Here is a 22051-nt window from a genome sequence, read left to right as displayed (position 1 = left end):
TAATCAAAGCTAAGAGACAGGAAAAAAAAAAAGAAAAAAAAAGAGAGAGAGAAAAAGCAACATTTCACCATTGGCCTCATCGTCGAACTCTCGTTGTCCAGCTGTTGCACAGGAGAGAGAGAGACAGAGAGAGGGGGTCAGGAACGAGCGAGAGAGATGCACATAAAGGAGAGAGGACGGGAGAGGGAGAAATGAGAGGGCATTGGGTTAATCCGGACTTTTGCTCATTTTCTTTTTTGGTGATTCATTGTTTCCATTGTCCTTATCCAAATTTAATAGGGAGTCACCATTCCTCGAATGCAGGTTTCATATGTCCACTGCGTCTGTTGTTTGTTTGCGAGGGCACGATTTGTGGCTGCACTGTCCCAAATCATGCCCTGAATGCGCCATCAAACAACTTATTTCACACGCTCAAACACACACAGGGGTCTAGAATTGTGTCACAAGGGGTCTAGAATTGTGTCACACTGATTCATGGTCAAGTTGACACGTGAAGCGGGTTTGACTTGTAAGTTTGAGACGTGGACAATAATCTATTAAAAAACTATTTTCTTGAATATTTTAATATTTAAAATTGCATTTTTATTGAAAATATATAAAACAATAAATATTAAGATACTAAAATATCGATCATGCGTGTTAATGTCTGTGTTGGCATGTCCAGTCATGTCACCATGTGACATAGGCCTAGAATTATACGGGGGACTCAATGTCCATAATGTGTGCATTTCCATTGAATCCGATATATATATATATATATATATATATATATATATATATATATATATATATATATATAGTGCTGGATAGGAAAGTTCATTTGAAAATGTTTGGGAGGAAAGAGCACACCAGTGGAGGATGCTGGAGCCTTCGTCCTAACGTTAATTTATGTTCAACTGCATTAGAGAGAGAGAGAGAGAAAGAGAGAGAGAGAAGAGGTGGGGGCAGGGTGGACAGCTATAATTTATGACTTTTAGTAATGTGAGCAAAAGGATGACCAAAAAGTAAAAAAGTAAAAAAAAAAAAAAAGCGCCCACAGGTTTTTTGATGGAGAGGATTACAAAGCAGAGTGCACAAGAAGGTGGTTTCTGGTAGACTTCCAAAATGTTATTTTATTTGCATTGCAATGATGTCAGATCAAGTGATAAGCCAAAGCACAAATTTTTTGTTTATAAATCCGTCTTGCAGTAGCCTCATCTTAGCGTAACGATGACATCAACGATTTGTGATAAGACATACTACTGTTTGCATAATAAATGGCGGTGATGAAATCTCACCACCATTGCTAATCTCACCCAGCGCTCTCGATCTCCACCCGCTTCTCTACTCTCAACACCATTCTCATCATAAAAAAACAGGGTTTCTGTAGGTAGGTGATATTAATTAAGCCCGAAATATTTCAACCATTTTTCCTCCTATATTCGACTCCCAAACAGTGCCTAAAAACGCAAAATTTGTCTTTGGCATATCACCTGATCACACTTCCATGAGACTTCAATACTAATAATTCCATGAGGGATCTTGTAGAGCTATTATGACAAAGAGCACACAAAGGGAGTGCGGGGCTACCACGTGAAAAGATCAGGACAGGGCCTGTCGGTTGTGGGGGGCAAGGCCTGATGAAAGGCGATCAGGTGCTTAATGCACAATTTCTGTGCCATATAATAATTGCACTCGGCTACCATCAGTAGATATACACCAATTATGTCATGCAAGAAACGTCAGGTGGCATGTGGGTAGATGTGATGCCTTCCAAACGTTATCCTATCTCTTCTATGAGTAAATTTACGAAAATAGTACAAAAGTCTTGAAGGAGAAAAGCGTCTGCTGGATCATGTCGTCTTGCTATGGACAAGAACTCCTGTCCTGATATAACCCTCTTAATTTCACCCACCCCCCCACCACTTTTTCAAAAAGTTAACGCCACCAATCAGTCAGTCCGGAGGAGGTTGGTGTAGTGTGGTTCAGCCAAAGCCGTTAGACGGGCGGCTAAAGCTCAAATCTTGCTGGCACCATACCCTTTTGCATGCAGCATGCATAGGCCATGGAGGCAAGAGTTTTGTCCTCCAAGTTGTAGACTGCCAGGATGGCGAAATTTATGTCTCCGATCCTTTTACGATACAAATAAAAAAATACCAACGAGCAGTCAGTGCCCACATCAATCCCAATGCAACTAGTAAGGGTCGGGCCAAAATTTATCTGTCGAAAATAAAAAATAAACCACTGGTAAGTTTGGAGGTGGTTTACACAAATTGAGATATGGTATGAGAAAATGTAAGGACTCTAGAAGGAAGAAGAAGAGCCCCTTTTTTCATCTTATAAGTATTAAATGGGCAAAGGAATCTTGCAACCCCAATGTATGATGTGTTGGGGTTGTGTCAATGTATCATAACGTGTCCTACTTGTGTCACTAGAGACACCCGCCAAATTGGCTTGTCCCTATGACGTAGGTAAAAACACCTTCATCTGTCTCTGTCATTGAGATTGACTAGGAATTTGATTGTTAGGATCCTGTGTTTAAGGATATGATACTTCATATTAGTGGTCCAATGTGGGTGCATAACATCTGGTATGTGAGTAGACATCACCAAAATGTTGTTTTATTTATTACAACAACAAAACAACTACAACTACAACTACACCTTTATCCCAAAACAATTGGGGTCGGCGATATGAACCAACAAAGAAAATCATTCTCGGTCTTCCACATGAATCCTTCTCCTCCATTCATTTCTATCCAATGCCATGTCCTCGGTGAGGTTCAAAGCATTCATATCCTTTCCTATCACCTTCATCCATGTCTTCCTAGGCCTACCTCGACCTTTTTTAACTAATATATTTTCCCATTTCTCCATCCTTCTAACTGGAGCATCATTAGGCCTACGTCGAATATGTCCAAACCACCGTAAACGATTCTCTCTCATCTTATTTTCAATGGGTGCAACGCCTACCTTCTTACGTATCTCCTCGTTACGAATCTTATCTTTTATTGTATTTCTACACATCCATCTCAGCATACGCATCTCAGCTACACTCATTTTTTGAATATGACGTCTCTTGGCAGCCCAACATTCCGTACCATATAGTAAAGCGGGTCTAATAGTCGTCCTATAAAACTTTTCCTTCAACCGCAATGGCATTCTACGATCTCACAACACTCCAGTTTCACTCTTCCATTTCATCCACCCAACCTTTATCCTATGATTTACATCTCCATCAATTTCTCCATACTTTTGAATAATAGATCCCAAATATTTGAATAATAGATCCCAAATATTTCTTGCTCACCAAGCTTCACTACACTCCCATCTCTATTTCGTTGCTTACTAAATCGACATTCCATGTATTCTGTCTTACTCTTACTCAACTTAAAACCTCTTGCTTCCAATGTCTGTCTCCATAATTCTAACTTAGCATTAACCCCAGTTCTAGACTCATCAATCAAAACAATATCATCAGCAAACAACATACACCACGACACATTTTCTTAAATTGATATCGTAAGCTCATCCATCACTATAGCAAATAGGAAAGGGCTTAAAGTAGATCCTTGATGTAACCCAACCGTTATAGGAAAATTGGTTGTCACCCCTCCACAAGTGCGGACATTGGTTACTACTCCTTCATACATATCTTTAATTATACTAATGTACTTGAGAGAAACACCTTTCTTCATCATTGTCCACCAGAGAACGTCCCTAGGTACTCTATCGTAAGCTTTCTCCAAACTAATGTTTTATTTATTACAATGGAAAAACTCTCGTTGATAACTGAGTCACTTAATAGAGCTGCTCTCTTGCAAAGTAAACCCCTGATATGCTCACCGACACCCAAGCCTTTACAGAGCCCACCAGTTAGAGGCACCAGCCGGTGGGAGTTGAACCTGAAACCAAGGTGTCAGCACCTTCTCTCAAAACTTATAAAAATGCCCTAATCGCCATCAAATCACATATGTGGATCACATCTATACAGTTATAATTTTAAAATAAAATAAAAATATCTCAAAATGCTCATTTATGTTTGCATCTATATATATATATATATATATATATATATATATATATATATGTATATATATTAGTTATGATACTGTGCTCGTATATATATTAGTTATGATTCTTTTCGCAAACAGGGGTGTAGGAAAAAAAATGGTGTGATAGTCGGGGGGTTTCGGGGCAGCGCGCCCAAAAAATTTTTTTTTGAGATAAAATAAAAAATGGCTACAATTATTAATAAAAAATTGTTTCATATGGACAAATCAAACTATTTGCTGCAGTCAGGGCTGGGCTAGGACTGGGCTTTAAAAAAAAAAATTAACTGTTTCGGGAGGCAGGACTCCCGCCAGCTCCGCCTCTGGTTGAGCCAGTGCAATCAAGTCTTCGTGCCGGGTGTGGTTTCTTTGGGTTATAAAAAAAAGAAAAGAAAAGATTGTCGCCTTTTTCACCAATAACAAGCGCAGTACTTGGTTCAAAATGTCAAACCTCATGTATCTCTTACCATGTTCATTTCTTTTATAATTTGATTTTCCCCAACTCCTCAATCCCTCCAAACGCCTCCTCCCAAACACAGCCTTATGGAAAATGTTAACTTATCCCGGTAAGATTCTAAAAGCAAATCCGACAACTTGCTGCCAACTACATACCTGTTAATTTTTACTTCCCAAATCCTCCTCCACCTTTTTTGTTAAAACCAATATAACCAAAGGGCTACGCTCATTTGGTAGGGGCAACTTCTAAATGTCATTAAGTTGATGGAACATCACAAGTTCAAACCCACAAGTGGCATCCCTTGCGGTAAAGTCTAAGCTGAGTGTACTCTCCGGTGGGCAAGGGACTCTGTGAGGGTTTTACGAACCCATCGCTGATAAAGGTTTTTACCTTGGATTAATTAAAAAAAACAACCAACATAACCCTTACATTTTTGTTACTGGTAGCATAACATGACAGGTGAGAGTTGGATTCTTTTATGGGTGAACACTAGGCATGCACACGAGCTTGGTCTGTTCGAACTCGCTTGCATCAAAATGTCTGAGCTCAAGCTCAAAGCCAAGCTTGAACAACATTGTTCAAACTCGGTTCTGTTCCAAGCTTGAGCCGAGCCGAGCTTGACTATTGTTCCAAAACAATTTTATCAGTAAAGGGTCCTGAAAATGTTAGATTCAATCCCCCATCTCTCAAATCGGTGCACAAATGATGCACCATTAAGCGACACTGTAATTTGTGATTATTATGACCCAAAAAATGTACATATACTAAAAGCCTGCTAGATCATCGCACAGAAAAAAGTTAGAAGTGAGATTCGAAATCATCACCTTTTGAGAAATTGACAAAGGAAACTACGACTCTTGAGTTTTACTTTGCAAACATATTTTATGTATACCTTATTCAAACTTTATCGAGTTTTTCAAGCTTGATCGAGCTCAGCTACTTGATCAAGTTTGGCTTGTTTATTCTCACCAAGCTTGGACTTGTGTTCAAGCTCGATTCATTTTTTTTTTCGAACTAGTTCAAGCCGAGCTTAAACGGGTCGAGACCGAACTAGCTCTGCAGGTTGTGCATCCCTAGTGAACACTGCACTTCCTTTTAATGAAAAAGAACACATATCTACGCTTATAAAGTAGGACCAGCTAGTGCACGTCACTTGTGTTGGGAGGTTGCAGGTTCAAAACTCAATGCTATAGTTGTATAACTGGTAGGGGTCTGCCTAACACCAGCTTGCCTTATCAAAATAAAAAACTCAAGAACCTCATTCCTGTCCTCTCTCTTCACAAAACGGCTGTTTCTGTAATATTCGACTTTACCCATTGTAGGAGAGGGTGGGTGGTAAGATGGTTTGACCACATACAAAATGACCAAAATACCCTCAGGGCCAGAGGTGGGGCGGTGTTGCTCCGATACATACCACCAAGAAAACCAACGGCTATCTGTTCAAATCCGCCAGGAGGGGAGTCTATAAATCGCCCCAGGTGCCTGCTCTTAGATTGCTCCATTTGATAGCCTTCCCTCCACTTATGAGCCAGCCTTCCTTTCTTTTTTAGAAATTGGGTGTTCAAGCTTAAGAAGAAATGGCTCAAATCTCGCTGCCAGAGGTAAATTTTCGAAGTAATTTCGACCACCCAACTTCGTTTTTTGGTTGATTAGTTCATTATTGAGTCTCTCTCAACCGATGACATCTAAGAAAGCTCTGTTTCCATTTAGGTTGAGAAGATGAATAAAGATGGGAAAGACATGGTTAATTCTTGCTCTTTCTTTTCCCTTTTTTATTCTCTCGTTTTTTTTCTTCTGAATGATGGTTCGTGGTCTTCATGTTGGAAATGACATACTTTTATCTGATATTTAGATGAGAATTTATGGGGGGTGATATTGGTTTTGATCTTGGATTTTGATTATTGAAGTTTCTGTCTCATAGATGGATGCAGCGGCATAGAAGTAGCTATCTTAGTTAGGACTTGGGATTTTTGTTGTTGTTGGGATTTTGCTGTCTTTTAATACAAGATGCCCTCTTGATAATGGTTGAACCAATAATATGCTTTGATGATGGTCATGTTGTTGGTCAGTATGGAACTATCGACTGTTTCTCAGTTTCATTTATTTTTATTTAATCTTTTTTACTTTTTTTACTCTTTTCCTCACTCATTCTAGCTTCTAATTGTGAATTATATGTTGGTTTACTTCTGGGTTTTGTCTGAGTAGGTCTGTTGTGTGTCGCTTCAGTTGGTGTCTTTTATAATTTTCCTTTTGGTTTGATTTTATGGTTGTTTTCATTTTTCACTTTTGATTTGAAAGTTTGTTGCTATCGAAATTATTTTAGATAAGCTTTAGCTGTGAATAGAATTAATATAATCTTTGAGGGTTTTTTCTATACTAGAATGCCTGAACGTTGGGTTATTGTCCACAGTCATCAACAATTGCCAATTTTTATTGGGTACAAAGAAGCTTCTGTTAAAGCTGTTGGTTGTGATTCCAACAGAAGGATTAGTAGCATCTGAATGTATATATTGCTTAATTTTTTGTGGTTGCAATTCTAGAAGTCTTCTTTATGCAGAATAGATTATCATGTGAAGGATGAAAGAGTGCCGCTTGTGATATGTCCATGTGATCCTTTATTTTTAAAATTGCGTAGATTGTCTTTTATTTTAGGTTTCAAGACAAACTTTTTTTATTTCCTGTATTTGGTATTTCCTAATGATGTCAGACTCGTATGGACCCTGATCGATTCAGTGAATTGGCCAATTAGGATTCTGAACCGAATCAGGCTGAGTAGGCCAATTTTTAACCAGCAGATGACACATGTCAGGAAAACATTAAAAATATTAAGAATATTAATAAACTATTTTAAACATTTTTTAAAATTTATTTAAAAATAAGCTTAATCAGCTCACTTTCATATCGATTTTTTGCCGGTATGATACGAATCGGCCTATTCAGGCAGATTCACAATGACACTGGCAACATTGGTTTTTCCATCTAGCAGAAAAGGAAGATTACCATTACTATTAATTGTGTTCATGTTTATAGTTGATGTTGACCATCTGGAACTTAGCTCAAGGACATCTAGTTTTAGTGTATCTGATTCTGGCATGAGATGGTTTTGCATCAAAGTGACTATCTCGTTTGATCTGCTAGTAGTGATGGAAAAATATGCAGGTTAAGTATCTATGGGGATTTACTGCATGATTCTTTTAAATATGTTGAAGCCTGATTTCATCTTTTCCTAGATCTGATCCTGATTTTATAGTGTACATTGGTGCATCCTTGTTCTAGGGCATGCATGAGCATATAGCTGAGGCACACTGCAGTAAAGAGCAATACTCTCTTCCTTGTCATGGTCTAAATGGTAACAGATTTTCTTCTATGAAGATGAATGGTTTGGTGGATCATAAAAGGACTGTGTACGTATGGGACATGGATGAGACTCTTATATTACTCATGTCTTTGTTGAATGGGACATATGGAGAGGCTTTTAATGGTTCAAAAGACATTAAAAAAGGACGAGAACTTGGTAAATGTTGGGCAAAGCACATTCTACAAGTCTGTGATAGTCTCTTCCTTTATCAGCAGGTAAAATGCTTTTTCCTTGTTTATGTAATTATTTCTTTGAGGTTTCTATAAACAAGTTCTTATTTTATATGAATTAGTTCATGAGTTGTTTTGACATGTGCTGAAGCAGATGGAGGACTCTGATGAGCCATATCTTCATTGTTTGAGTGAGTATGATGATGGTAAGGATTTGTCAGGTTATGATTTCAACAAGGATGGCCTTGGTGGTTCTTATGATGATGCCAACAGAAGGAAGCTCGCGTATCGATACCGTGTTATAGCTAAAAGATATGCTCAGGTACCAATAGAGAACTACTCTTTTGCATGGCCATTTGTGTTTTGTAAGTCATGCTTGTCTTGCAAAATGAATTTGTTTCCTTTCTTGACACTAAGTTGCTTTGCTTGTCATAGTATGTTTTCCTCTTGCCTACTTTTGAGGATAAGCTTTTTTGTACCTTTGCACCACACAGCTATATATGTTTGTCATTTTGGTGCCTTTATGTTGTAAGGCTGAAGAATTATAGAATGGAATGCAATATTGGGAGGACGTAGTTCCAGAACTGTATCATGTATTCAGGTTGCCCTCATCATGCATATATTCATAATCTAGGTAGAAGTGCCATAGTGAAACAGCTCTGCAGGTTCTTCAATTATATTGGAATTTCATGAAAATTAAATAACATGGTGTCACTACAATATGTAAACAGATAAGTCAATGTGATTTTTTTTCAAGCCTTTAAATTTTCAATTTAATTGTAAGGTCTATTTCTACAGGAAATGGATTATAATGATATGGTTAAATATCTTCCCTTTAGACCAATTAGGTTGTGTAGTTTTAGATGAAATAACTGAGTGTATTTAATTACTACAGGGTTTGCATGATGTTCTTGATCAAGCGACAATTAAACTATGGGATGATCTTTACAATTTGACAGATAGCTATACCGATGGTTGGCTTTCTTCAGGTGTGTACCTTTACAAGAATGTTTTACTTTTGTAGTGCCTTTAATGTATATCATATTTCTGTAGCAGAAAGATTGGTCGACAGTTGTATGTAATAAAAAGTATCCTTTTATTGGTTGCAAGCTATGTTTTTCTTTTTCTAAATTAAATTGAAAAGTAAAGAGACCATTCAGCATGAATTGTGTAGGCTTACAAAGGGAATTTTTTTCTCTTTCTGTAATTTTAGATTATCACTGTACAGTCACTGGCTGTGGGAGAAGGATAAAGAGTGTCAAACATTGATGCTATATGTTATTTTCACTAACCTGCCTTGGTCAAAGGAATTCCATTTCATTTAATCATGTTAGGGAAAGTTACAATATAGAGAATGCATGAGATATAGCAACTGTTTGTTCTCTGCCTTGCAAATTCCTTTTTTTAACAATTGCATATCCTTAGTTAATTGGTTGATAAGCATGTGTTCACCTATTTAACTTGCATTATAATTCTTGTCCTACTTTCTGATATCTCTACTTTTTCATTCTGTTTTATTAGCATCTATCTAATTGCCATAGCCTTCTGGGAACTGTTTCATACACTATATAGGAGTTGAATTATGAGATTGTATTCTTACATGGCATCCTAATTTATCTTCCAAGAAAAATGAAATTGTTTCCATCCTAATTTATCTTCCAAGAAAAATGAAATTGTTTTGTTAGTTAAGGAAACAAACATGAACCCAATTCTGAATGGACAAAACAATAAGAACACTGGAAGACGAGGACATGGAAAGCTGGAAAATGCGTAGTAGTGCTTACTTCAGTATATCCTCTATCTACCAATCTGCTTCAGGAACATTTAAAGAAAAGATGTAAATGAAGAGGGAAAAAAACTTCAGGAGACCATCAACCAGGTCTTTGTACTGTGGTTGCTTAATAAGGATCTAAGATTGGAAACGTAGATATAAATAAAATTCAGGACAAAAAAACTGTATTTTTAAATGGAAAATGATAAAAAGGTATATCTCTATTAAGCATAACGGATGTTGTAAGCTTAGAAAACTAAATGTATTCCTTCGCCTAAAACTTTAGGGGTTATTTGCAAATAAGATTTGTGTACACTTCACTTGATCTCTGAATCTGTAGTGGATGTGGCTGGCTAAAGCTTTTACTGTAGCATATGAGAAGTTATGTTTTATATCCTATTGTGCTGTCTAATTTTCAAATTTTCTTCACAGCACGATCAATATTGGCACAGTGCAGAGGAAATGTTCCGGCAAAATCTCATCGTTTGGCAGAAGATGCAGCAGGAAGCATCAATGAAGTAGAAGGTCGATGTGTCAATGTCCTCGTTACTTCTGGGGCTCTAATTCCCAGTCTTGTCAAGTGCTTGCTCTTTCGGCTCAATGGTTTTATTCCAGCTGCAAATGGTGAGTGTGCCCCACGGCTCGAAGTTCTTTGACAAGTAATTTTTTATGTTCATGTTCAGGATAGTTATTTGAATTTAATTAGTTTAATAGAACTCAGAAAATGCTTCTTATGTATGATCAGTACTTCTACTAGACCCCTGTACCAGCATTGTACCTATACTAGTACTGAGTACTCTTAGGCACAGATCAACCAGGTTTCAAACTTCAACTTAATTAATTCATCTTATGAACCAACCAATATGTAGCCTGCGCTCAAAATCAAAAGTTTCTATTGTTAACTATATATTTGTTGTTATTTGTTATTTTTGTATTCTACCCCGTACCTGTACCCATATATCTAGCTGGCACAGGATGCCTCTTTACAGTGATTTGATGAACTCTGTTTAGCTTTATTTGGTCTTTCAGGACAGCAAGGTATGCTTGAATTCGTGACAGTTTGTTAGTTGTATTTATGTTTCATTACAGCCTACTCTAAAACCAATAAGAAACGGTAAGGTGTTGGTTATTTATTTCTTTACTAGGGTTCTTAAAAGTGAAGCTAGTATCCAGGAAGTTAGAAATAAAGGATTCCAATCTATCAAGTATCATAGCCCCAAGGGGGTTGGCGTAGTGGGGTTGGGCCTTGGCTGTCGGAGGGTCTGTCAGGGTTCGATTCCTGCGGGTGTTACCCCCTGTGCAAGCCGATACCCAGCATAGGCCGTGGGGGCGATGGTCCTAGCATCGGAGTTTTACGCCAATGGGTCGACAGGCTGACCCAGTGAGACCGGGTCTTCGATCCTAGATTTAGTTTCTTCGAGTAATAAATCAAAAAATCTATCAAGAATCATACTGATTAGTGTCCTTAAATTCAGATGCAAGTCCCATGCTACTTGAAAGTCACATCCAAAAGCAACCTCGGAATGCTGAAAAAAATGAAATAATGTTCATTTTCTGTAATGTGAACAAAAAGGAAAGAACATGTCCTTAGCAGTGAGCGCGGAATCTTTGAAAACTTCTGATGTAATTAAAAGCTCTAATAAGCTTGTATTTTGGGCAAATGTTCCAGTTTCATGTTTGATTTATATACATTTTCCTTTTGTTCCCCAGTTTACAGTGCTTGTGATGTGGGGAAGGCTCAATGTTTCTCATGGATCAGAGCCCGTTTCAACAATCCAAACAACCGGTTTTGTGTGATCGGAGACGGGCATGAAGAATGTAAAGCTGCTGAGGCCATGAACTGGCCTTTTGTTGAAATTGATTTGCTGCCGACTGGCGACCTCCGGTTCCCTGGTCTATCTATGAGAACCATCAAGCTCTATATTGAAGTAGCATATGGAGTCTCTGAGGCCGAGAACAATGACTGATAGTATTGTATTTAACCTTTCATGTAAATATAACCTCAAAATCTAGTGTATCTTCAATCCTTGAAACAGGAAAATTCTGATTCCCCATCTGGTTTTTTTTCCTAGAGTAAGAAAAGCTTTGTACACCATCCAAAAAATGTATCATGTTCTTACACTGTGTCTAGTAAGGATTCAACTTCCTGTTATCAGAATATGACTTCCTGCTAGCCGGCTTTATCTCTGGCCATGTTCCCTCGAAAGTCACTTCCAAAAGCAACCTTGGAATGCTGAAAAAAATGAAATAATGTTCATTTTCTATAATGTGAACAAAAAAAAAAGTACACGTCCTGAGCAGTGAGCACAGAATCGTTGAATGTACGCCATCCAAAATATGTATCATGTTCTTACACTGTATCTAGTAAGGATTCGACTTCCTGCTAGCCGGGTTTATCTCCGGGCATGTTCCGGCAAAAGTCACTTCCAAAAGCAACCTTGGAATGATGAAAAAAATGAAATAATGTTCATTTTCTATAATGTGAACAAAAAAGAAAGAACATGCCCTGAGCAGTGAGCACAGAATCTTTGAAAATTTGATGTAATAAAAGCTTTAATAAGCTTGTATTTTGGGCTAATGTTCCAGTTTCATGTTTGATTTATATACATTTCCTTTTGTTCCCCAGTTTACAGTGCTTGTGATGTGGGGAAGGCTCAATGCTTCTCATGGATCAGAGCAGGTTTCAACAATCCAAACAGCAGGTTTTGTGTGATCGGAGGCGGACGTGAAGAATGTAAAGCTGCTGAGGCCATGAACTGGCCTTTTGTTGAAATTGATTTGAGGCTGACTAGCGACCTCCAGTTCCGTGGTCTATCTATGAGAACCATCAAGCTCTATATTGAAGTAGCATATGGAGTCTCCGAGGCCGAGAACGATGACTGATAGTATTGTATTCAGCCTTTCAGGTAGATATAACCTCAAAATCTAGTGTATCTTCAATCCTTGAAAAAGAAAAATTCTGATTCCCCATCTGGTTTTTTTCCTCGAGCAGGAAAGGCTTCGTACACCATCCAAAAAATGTATCATGTTCTTACACTGTATCTAGTAAGGATTCAACTTCCTGTTAGCAGGATAGGACTTTCTGCTAGCCGGCTTTATCTCCCGCCATGTTCCGGCTAAAGCAGTCAGAACAACCACTTTAAATAGTCAATGAAGCAACATAAGCACCACCAGTGGCTTACCCAGTTCCATAGACAGCAGAGGCTCAATATAGCGCTCACCTAGTTTTTTTTTTATATTTAAGAAACCACTCCCAGAATCAGAGACCTAGCCGTGCTTGCTTTGCCTGCCATACTTAAAATTCTCTGGGCTTACCCCTTGCCCCCAAGGTGTCGCCACGCTTCAGCTTGCGCAGGGCGTGATACCCATAGGATTTGAACCTATACCACCTGCCTAGTGGCGTGGGTCCCATCCCACTAAGCCAAACCCCTGTGGGGCTAGAGCTCACCTAGTTGGTACTCATAATTAGTAAAAGTAGTAGTCTCTCAGTTTGCAAATTTCAGTTAAATGTTATATTGGTTTCAAAAATATCCACAGGCCCTATCAAACAATGCTACTTTTTCCTCCCATGTCGAAACACATTTTTTTCTTTTGAAAGGCAAGCTGAGGTTTAGCAGACCCCTACCCGTTATACAACCATACCATTGGGTTTTGAACCTGCAACGTCCCAACACAAGGTGAGGTGCACTAGCTGCTCCTACCAGAAAAGGTAGAGTCCCCCGTTGGTACGTTGAAACACAATTATGAGGATGTTTTCTCCCAATTTTTGCGGGAAAAAATCGGTGATTTTTGTCTCTGAAGAGAAAAAAAATCAGCATTTTTTTCCGCCACTATCAAACGCTCTCTTACAGTATGTATTGTTTACCTCATCTTAGATACAAGAGGATGAACGTCACGCATAGCCCCACATGCATATATGCAACTTGACCTCAACACCACACAAAAGTCTCAAAAGATATGACGGACTAAAGTCCAGTCGAACTTGTTTTCTACCTAAACTAAGTACCAAACATATGAAGGATGCCATTTCCTTGATCCCCAAAAGATTCCGTAGCTGGGTAATATGCCAAACTTTTTTTATTGAGCTTTTGGCGTTAAAAGGATTATCTTGAGATGTTTTTTTTCAAAATTATTTTACTAAAGAAGCTGGTTGAGTTATGCCCTTATTCTGGTTCTGCCCCGTTAGGCCCCTTCAAAAATCATCGATTTTGGTATTTTTTATCACATCTAACACGATCTATAGGTTTGTTTAGTGGGAACCGGCTTTTGGATCACCGGAATCTGACCTGAATAAAGGTTTTTTCGATGATCCAAAATCAATGGCTATGAAGTCATCAATTTTTCTGGCTCATAAAAATATATTATTTCATCGAATTCCTATCTCTCTCTTTCTTCCGCAGTCTCCCTGGTTCTATGGAATTCCTTTCCGCTCCTGAGGGTAGTAATAGCCTAGACCTTCTCGTGGTGTGAGTCAGTCATGTGCAAGCCAAAATACATGGGTTTCTTACCCCTCAGGTTGACGACAGACTGACTAGAAAGCGTCTCCTCACAAATCCCGCTTAGCACCTCAGCAAGCTATTCCATCTGCGTTTCTAATTTGACAATGAATTGAGTATGTGAGGTCAAGTTTGCCTCAATATCCAAGAAAGCATACAACATCTTATCCTTGAAGGACTGACTAGAAGCAGGCTCCTGAGATGAAGGCTGACTAAAGGAAGGCTAGGCTGAAGGGTATCTAGATCTCTGAAAATCAGACGCATAACCGCCTTGCCTGGGTTGGTTCTGGGAAAGGATGAAGGATTGTTGTTGTGGACTCCTCCACAAGAAATTGGGATGGTTTCACCAACCTGGATTATAGGTGTTGGAATAAGGATTGGTCATGGGTTTAGCGAAACCTTGCGCCACCTGAGCTTGTTCTTAAATAAACTCAGGGTACTGCGGTGTTGCGGGGCAGTCAAAGACATGGTGTGCTGGGCTATCACACAACGCGTATACCTGCACGGCTGGTTTGAGATTTGACAATAACTGATCCAATTTATGGGTCAGCATGTCAACCTTGTTTTGTAACTCAAGGTGTGTCCTTATCACAAAAATCCCAACCTTCTTGACTTCATTATGAGCAGGTGCATCCCTCTCAAAACATGAGGCCGAAGCATAGTGCATCGAATTCTCGCTAAGGGTCTCAAACAGAACCCACGCTTCATCCTCACTCTTCAATATAAAAGTGCCTCCGCAGGCTACATCAACCATTTAACAATTTTTCTTAGTCAGCTCATTGTAAAAGTACTGCACTAGTTGCCAACGGGGCACCTGGTGGTGAGGACACTTTCAACGAAGATCTTTTATTCTCTTTCATGTCTCATGAAACTGTTTAACCTCAACGCGTTATCTTCAAAATTGTTGATCCACACCATAGAGCATATCTCGAGAAACTCATCGAGATGACAATAGGGGTCCTCGTTACTAAGGCTATAAAAAGATGGTAACATCTGGATAATAGTGGCCTTAATCTTGAACTGGTTGGCTCCTACAACGGGTCTAGCGATGCAGGAGGTGGGAGTGTATTAAGTAAGAATGAAATACTCTCGGAGGGGACAGGTCAACTGCTGATCCTCAGCCATGGGGCCGAATCGACGAGCTCTCCTAATGATAGACTCGGGGTCCTCTACTAGCTAAGCAAGCTTGGGGTCAAGTGAGTGTCATCCTTGCATACACTTGAGGGTAGACAAGTGTATCAACTGTCCTAAAGAAAGTGTGCACACGTGATCAACCACACAAACCACGAAGCAAGCAAAATAATTTAAATAAATAAAGCAGAAAGCACACACCACTCACTTGCACCCAAATAGATATTTTGCAAAAAGCAAACTATGTGTGTGGTACCAATCGTGCACAGCCACCTACTAAGGGGGTAACCTACTAGGTTGGCTGTGCAGAAAAAGTAAACTAGTCTCTAAGGCTCGCAAGCAACGTAGTTCTACAAATCCTAATGACAAAAATAAACTAACAATCTTAATTAATTAGCAAGAAAATAAACTAGCATTCCTAGATAAATAACATAAAGAAAACTAACAATCCTAAATAAAACAAAAACACACAAGAGGCAATAAAGTGAATACTTGTTTATATCATCGTTCCCCAGCAACAACACCAAAAATTTGGTGTAAGTTTTATGAAATAGATTTTTAAAAGATATTTTTGCTAAAAAAATATTTTATGAAAGCCAGACACCAAATACTAAAAATTGGCTCGCAGGAGTGATTGAGTCCGGGTCGATATCAGGAAACGAGAGAAACACTTTGTATTCCACAAAAGCTAAACTACTCTTTATTGCCAAAATAAAATGAATTAATTAAATAAATAAACTAAGAGTACGACCCTCTGTAAAGGGATTAAACAAATAAATAAATAGTTTTATTACAGACCTAATGAATTAAATAAATCAAATAAATCTTAAGCTAAAAAAAATAGAAAAAGGTCTTTAATTGCTTGAGCTCTAGTCTCTTTTATCTTCACCGTTTCCCTCTTTTGCTTATTGTTCTCAGACTTTATTTATTGATTGAGGGCTCTCCTGAGGGGCCTTCTGAGGGCTCGAAGGGCCTTTTGAGAGGACCTTTTTGGGTCTTAGAGGGCTCTTTAGGGATACTTTTGAGGGCCTATCGCACATCCAACCGCTTCCCTGCAAAATAAAAACATAAAACGAAAACAAAACCAAAACAAAAAAAAACTAGACAAAAATTTAATGTTAGTTTGATCAAAAATCAAAAAACAAGAATCTAACTAACCTATAACAAACTAAATGACATGTAACAAACTAATTCACTAAAAGACAAAAGAACAAAGTTACTAACTGAAGAAGAATAAAGAAATTAATTTGTAACAAACTAATAATAAATTAACTAAGAAAACAAGAAAACTATACTAGTCAAGAATCAAGACTTGACTAAAACTAACTATTAACGAATAATTAATTAACAAGAATAAATAAAAAACTAACAAATTAACTAATTTAATTTATAACTAACATGCTGGAACTAACTTCAAGATCTAACTATTAATAAAGAATCAAGAAATCAAGTATTAATTTTCTAACTAACTAGTTAATTACTAAATGACAAGAAACAAGAACTAAATCATGGGCATTAACTAACCAGAATAATGAACTAACTAAATGTCAAACACAAAAAAAAAACTAACTAACAAACTAACTAAAAAAAACAAGAAATCAATCTAACCGAATAACAAGATTTGAACTAATTATTTAAACTACTTAATAACTAACTAACAAGAATATCTATTTGATAAACTAACCTATCTAACTTAGTTGTACGGTATGGACAAAATGTAAAATATGAAACAATAATAATAGCTAACCTAACTAATTGATCATGGATAAAATAACAAATCACCTAATGTTTAACAAACTAACTAATTTGCAAGATTCACGATATTAAATTGACAAACCAAAACTAATAAATTGACATGAATCTAAACTAAATAATTAAACTAAACTAATATTAATCTACAACAAAACATGAATTAAGATAATAATATATACTATGCTAGAAATCAATAATTGAATTAAAGCAAAGGACATTCGGCTAATATATTTTATCTAGTCTAATTTAATTATACTAAACTAATTTAATCTAATGAAATTAAAACTAACTACTACTGATCTACTTAACGTGCAACCAGAAATAAAATGTGAAATTAAAATAACTAATTACAAAGAATAATTATAAACTATCTAAATCAGCTAATTAATCTATTTAACTAAAAATGATATTTGAACTAGAACACTATTTTCTAATCTAAGTACTACAAATTAATTTTTGGAAGTAAATAATAATTCAACTAACTAATAAAGACAGTAAATAAAACTATCTATTCGATTGAAATAATAAAAATTAAAATAACTAATCTAATTATTTATCGATTTCTAATTTAAGCTATTAATTAAATAAAAACTAACTCAAGCAATTAAAAAAAACAATCAAGAACATGAATTAACAATAACTAAACTAACCTAATATTGAAAATAATGATAAAGTATTCAGATCTACTTACAAATATTAAAAAGAATTAAAAGAAACTGCAAAATTCATAAATCGACTATTTCAGAAATATAAATAAATTAAATCTAACTAATACCAAAAATTAAAAACTTAATCTAGACTCAATATAACCTAGATATAACATGAACTAAATTAAAAATCACTAAAATATCAGAAAACTCTATGCTAAATCTATCAATTTAAATAAAATAATATTATTCTACATGAAAATCAAGAAAATCGGCTAAACTAATATAAGCTATTATATATATATATATTTATTTTTCTTTTGAAATAAATAAAAATAAGCAATCAAAACTAAATGATACACATGAACAAAGATTAACCTATGCTATATGCCATGATGCAACTAATCTAACTAATAATCTATGGAGAGATAAGGGAGAAGAACAATATCTTACGATCCATTTTTTATGGAGGGATTGAGAAAAAGAACGTGGTCTTCCTCCGGGCTGCACGTGCCTTCATCGATGGGGGTAAGAAGAACCGACTCCAGAAGAGATTAGAAGCAAGAAGAACATGAGGGAGAAAGAGGAAGAGCAAAAAGGGAGAACCGGTTGGGAACGAGAAGGTGGAGGAAGAGAAGAGAGAGGGGAAGGATGAGTCACATGAAATTAAAGAGAAAAATGCCTCCTATGGTTAGAAAATACTATTTATAATGCAATTCTAGGTTAAAACTAAAATTTCTAAAAAGTCCAAATTAGTTTTGAAAATCCTAAAAACTACACTCTTCTAAAAATGTGTTTCATAGAAAGACACTCCTAAACAAATTAAAATACTAGTTAAACACTTCTAGACTAATTAGACTAATAATTAAAAAGTTCTAAACTAAACAAAACATTGAAAAATGCAAGGAAGAGCTTAAAATAGTTGATTTACCTTTATTTTCAAATTTAAAGCAGTTTATCAAAAACACTGATAAGAATGAGTTTTTAATGCAATTTTTGATAGATCATGCATAAAATATTATGAATAAAATGCAAAATATATGCATGATCAGTATGCCAGAGTGGTTATTGCACCTCCTCTGATAAAGGCTAAATAACGTCCGAGCAGTCGATCAAAGATGATCGCGTCGTATGCATGCTTCTGTGAAGCACCGTTTTAAGAAACAATACTCATAAATATCATTGTTCCAGAGTTGGTCATCCACCCGAATGAGTGAAGTGCTCGTGAAGGACAAAGGTGCCGAGAGCTTCATATGCATATAAACAAATATAATGATAGTCGCTACCCACACGAGATAAGACTCGTGCTTTAGAACTAATTGAGTGGGGTTGGGTTCATATTGCCCTTTGTGGGTGATGTATTGGTTGCACATGAAGCATTCGTCATTCCTATAATTAAGATTATGTCGTCGAATCCCTTCAAGACTTACGCTCATCATGGAGCTGATGTGGTACAACTCGAGTGACATATATTATTATGGACCAAAGTATTCAACGATCTTCTGTCACTCGGAGGTTAGGAGGCTAGGCTATCCATTTATCCTAGGCAATAGGCCCCAACTACTATAGTAGCAAGATGCATTCGAAATGGCCTAGTGTGGGTTCTCCCAGCAAAACCTGTTGTCCCGTTGTGGACAGGTTCATTCAAGTATCTGGGCATGAAAATACATAGCATAAAAGTCACCAAAATGCTCTGTCTGATGCCAAAGTTAATTTCTCCTCACGTACCAGAGGTGATATAGTTAAATATCAAAACAATGCATTAATATCGGTTCACTAACAAATGAATATATGTTAGTATTGTTCATGCATCACTTTATGTAAGGCACTTGTCTCGGTACACTATTGGACTGAATGAGTGGAAGACCCAAGTTGTGTTTGCATGGTTAAGATGAATTTGAGGAGCTTATGCTTCGGTACAAGAGGTACCTACGAACGATACTACGATAAGTCATGAAGACTTGAGTTATGATCCGAAATGGATGTTTTCAACTACGGCTCTTGAGTAACCAATTGTGTTTTAATATATTATACTTGTTAGAAATGAAATAATTTCCTACCAGTCTAGTATGGTACTGACCCTATTTTTGGAGAATCCTGGTAGTTGACCTATTGTGCAAGGTGTGGAGCAGAGAGACATCAAGATCTAGAGTTTCACCAGACTGGGACATTTTGTGGACTCTGTTTTGTATTACTACTTTACCAAGCAGTACCGTTTTGTAATAAAGACTTGTAAATAAAATGTTTGGGTTTGCTCAAAGTTCAAGTATGTTGTTGGATATATAACTGTGACCCCCTTGGCATTTTCTAAACCGATGACCAACCAGTGTGCAAAAAAAAATAATAATAAGTTTGATTTTGTAATTAGTTTTGGTTCTTAAAATTCGGAGCGTTACAGGCATCCCATCCCCTAAAGTTCCATGTTATAATCTTCATTGATTGGAGGGGGATGTAGAGCATTTTTTTGGGGGACCAAAAAATCAGTTCCCTAAATCAGTAATAGAGTGCCTACTCTTTGATGTGCCATCTTTTGGAGGATAAGGGCTCTCTACCAACAACGTATTTTCATTGTCCATAGCTTTTTCTTCATTTGGATTGACTAGAGGCTATAGGTTCTTAAGGCCTTTATGGGTGGGATTTCCTTTCCTCTTGAAGGAATTATGAAGAGTTCAAGAAACCCCTCTATTCTCTTTATCAGGCACCCCTTTAGAGGAGCCCTTGCGGCGCTTTTGGATCGGGCCAGGATATTGGTTTCTTTATCGGTCTGACCCACCCTAGGATCCATAATACGAATCCAATTGGGATGGGATGCAATCAAGGAGCCGTTTAGGAATCTTGGGGGGCAGTCAGTTCTGTTTTAACCGGTTGTTCCATCCTGGTTTCACTCATCTCAATGGGGTTGGAGGGAAGAGCTGTGAATGATACCTTTTTGTCGTTTTTGTGAATTGGGTCCCTAATGTAGACAACACAACTTCCAGTTGTAGCCAAAGCAGGTTATATGTTCCCCCCCGAACAGGTCCGGTACTGAGATCTCATGTTCGGGGGTTCCAAATAGCGCCACGTATATGATCGAGACCGGCATGGTTCCCGTTGACCGTCCGCATCATACTGCATCGTAATTTGGTGCCGCAACAAAGACTTAAGTACCCTTTACCGCCATTCGCTTCATCTTCCTTGAACGAACATAAATGCCCTCCTTCTAGAAAATTGAACCGTCGGTTCGTGAAAAGGACAAAACTGCCCTCCATCGTTATCGCGCCAAAACGTTCCGCAGAGTTTGCGTATGTAGCAAGCGTTATGTTGTAGGATTCAAATAGTTCAAAACAATCCATTCTCGCTCTAAGCACTCTACCGGAGATTCTTTGCTTTCATCTGGAGTCGTCGGAGCATCCTTTCCCTTTGTTCCAGAGCATCTGTTTCCGTCTTACGCGCAACCGCAACATAATAACCACCTTCTGTTGCGTATTAGTTGTTACCACTGCTTACTCTACAGTTGGAATATCCAAATTCCCATCGTTTCGGTGAGTTTCGTGTAAGGTTTCTTTCTTCAATCTGAAGATTGCTTCTTATACAACGATTTGTTTCTTATGAATCCAAATATTCCGACGATTTCTAATCATGATGATCGTGTAATGTGTTGTGCAGGTTAGCAATGTCTGCGCCTCATTAGATTAGAGACACCCCGTTGTTCTATGGGTTGTCTATTAGAGAAGTGATCCGCCAGTCCCATCTATCTAAGGTTTTTGAAAGATACCAAAATATACTTAAGATTGAGAACGATGAAGACAGGGAAAAATCCTTGGAATCGTATTATGCGGAGGATTATCCATCAGATATCGAGGCTGCGGATCAAAGGAAGAACTCTGAAGAACGAAAGATGCAGAACAAGGATGACGAAGAGAAGGCAAAGGCAAGAAATATTGATGAGAATATAAATAGAAGGCGGAGGATTAACGCACAGGTGATGGGAAAGAGGAAGAAGAATGCATAGGAGTTTCAAAGTTATGTTAGATATTTAGTAGATGAAACTGCGGCACAATGTAAGAGGAGAGACTTGGAGCGCATGACAATGTTTAACAAGGCATGGCTACTGAAGAAGGAGGAGGAGAGGCGAAGGCAAATGAATAAAGAGGAGGAAGAGAAGGAACAAAATATTCCTCAATATGAGGAAGAAAAGGAAAGGCGAATGAGGGAGAAGGAGTTTGAGAAAGCTAAGGAAATGCAAAGGCAGAAGAAGAA

At 37.5% G+C, this 22051-nt stretch overlaps 1 protein-coding gene across 2 annotated transcripts; it reads left to right on the top strand.

Annotated features, from left to right (window-relative positions):
- Positions 1-5991: 5991 nt before the first annotated feature.
- LOC149845372 (protein phosphatase EYA-like) lies at positions 5992-12000 on the top strand. Of its 2 annotated transcripts, XM_089997597.1 has the most exons (7): positions 5996-6088; positions 6198-6230; positions 7764-8060; positions 8170-8337; positions 8911-9004; positions 10219-10410; positions 11497-12000. In XM_089997597.1, the coding sequence occupies exons 1-7, from the start codon at positions 6065-6067 to the stop codon at positions 11751-11753; spliced, it is 1065 nt and encodes a 354-aa protein (XP_089853723.1). In that variant the 5' UTR covers positions 5996-6064; the 3' UTR covers positions 11754-12000. The 2 variants fall into 2 exon arrangements, with proteins under 2 accessions (XP_089853724.1, XP_089853723.1); XM_089997598.1 differs by lacking the exon at positions 6198-6230 and having other exon boundaries at positions 5992-6088; positions 11497-11999.
- The last annotated feature ends 10051 nt before the right edge of the window (positions 12001-22051 follow it).

Source organism: Nuphar pumila, chromosome 2 (genome assembly GCF_984573655.1).
Source record: "Nuphar pumila chromosome 2, dmNupPumi1.hap1.1, whole genome shotgun sequence".
Taxonomy (NCBI): Eukaryota; Viridiplantae; Streptophyta; class Magnoliopsida; order Nymphaeales; family Nymphaeaceae; genus Nuphar; species Nuphar pumila.
Note: the sequence above shows the minus strand (reverse complement) of the source record. Positions and strands in the feature narration are given on the sequence as shown.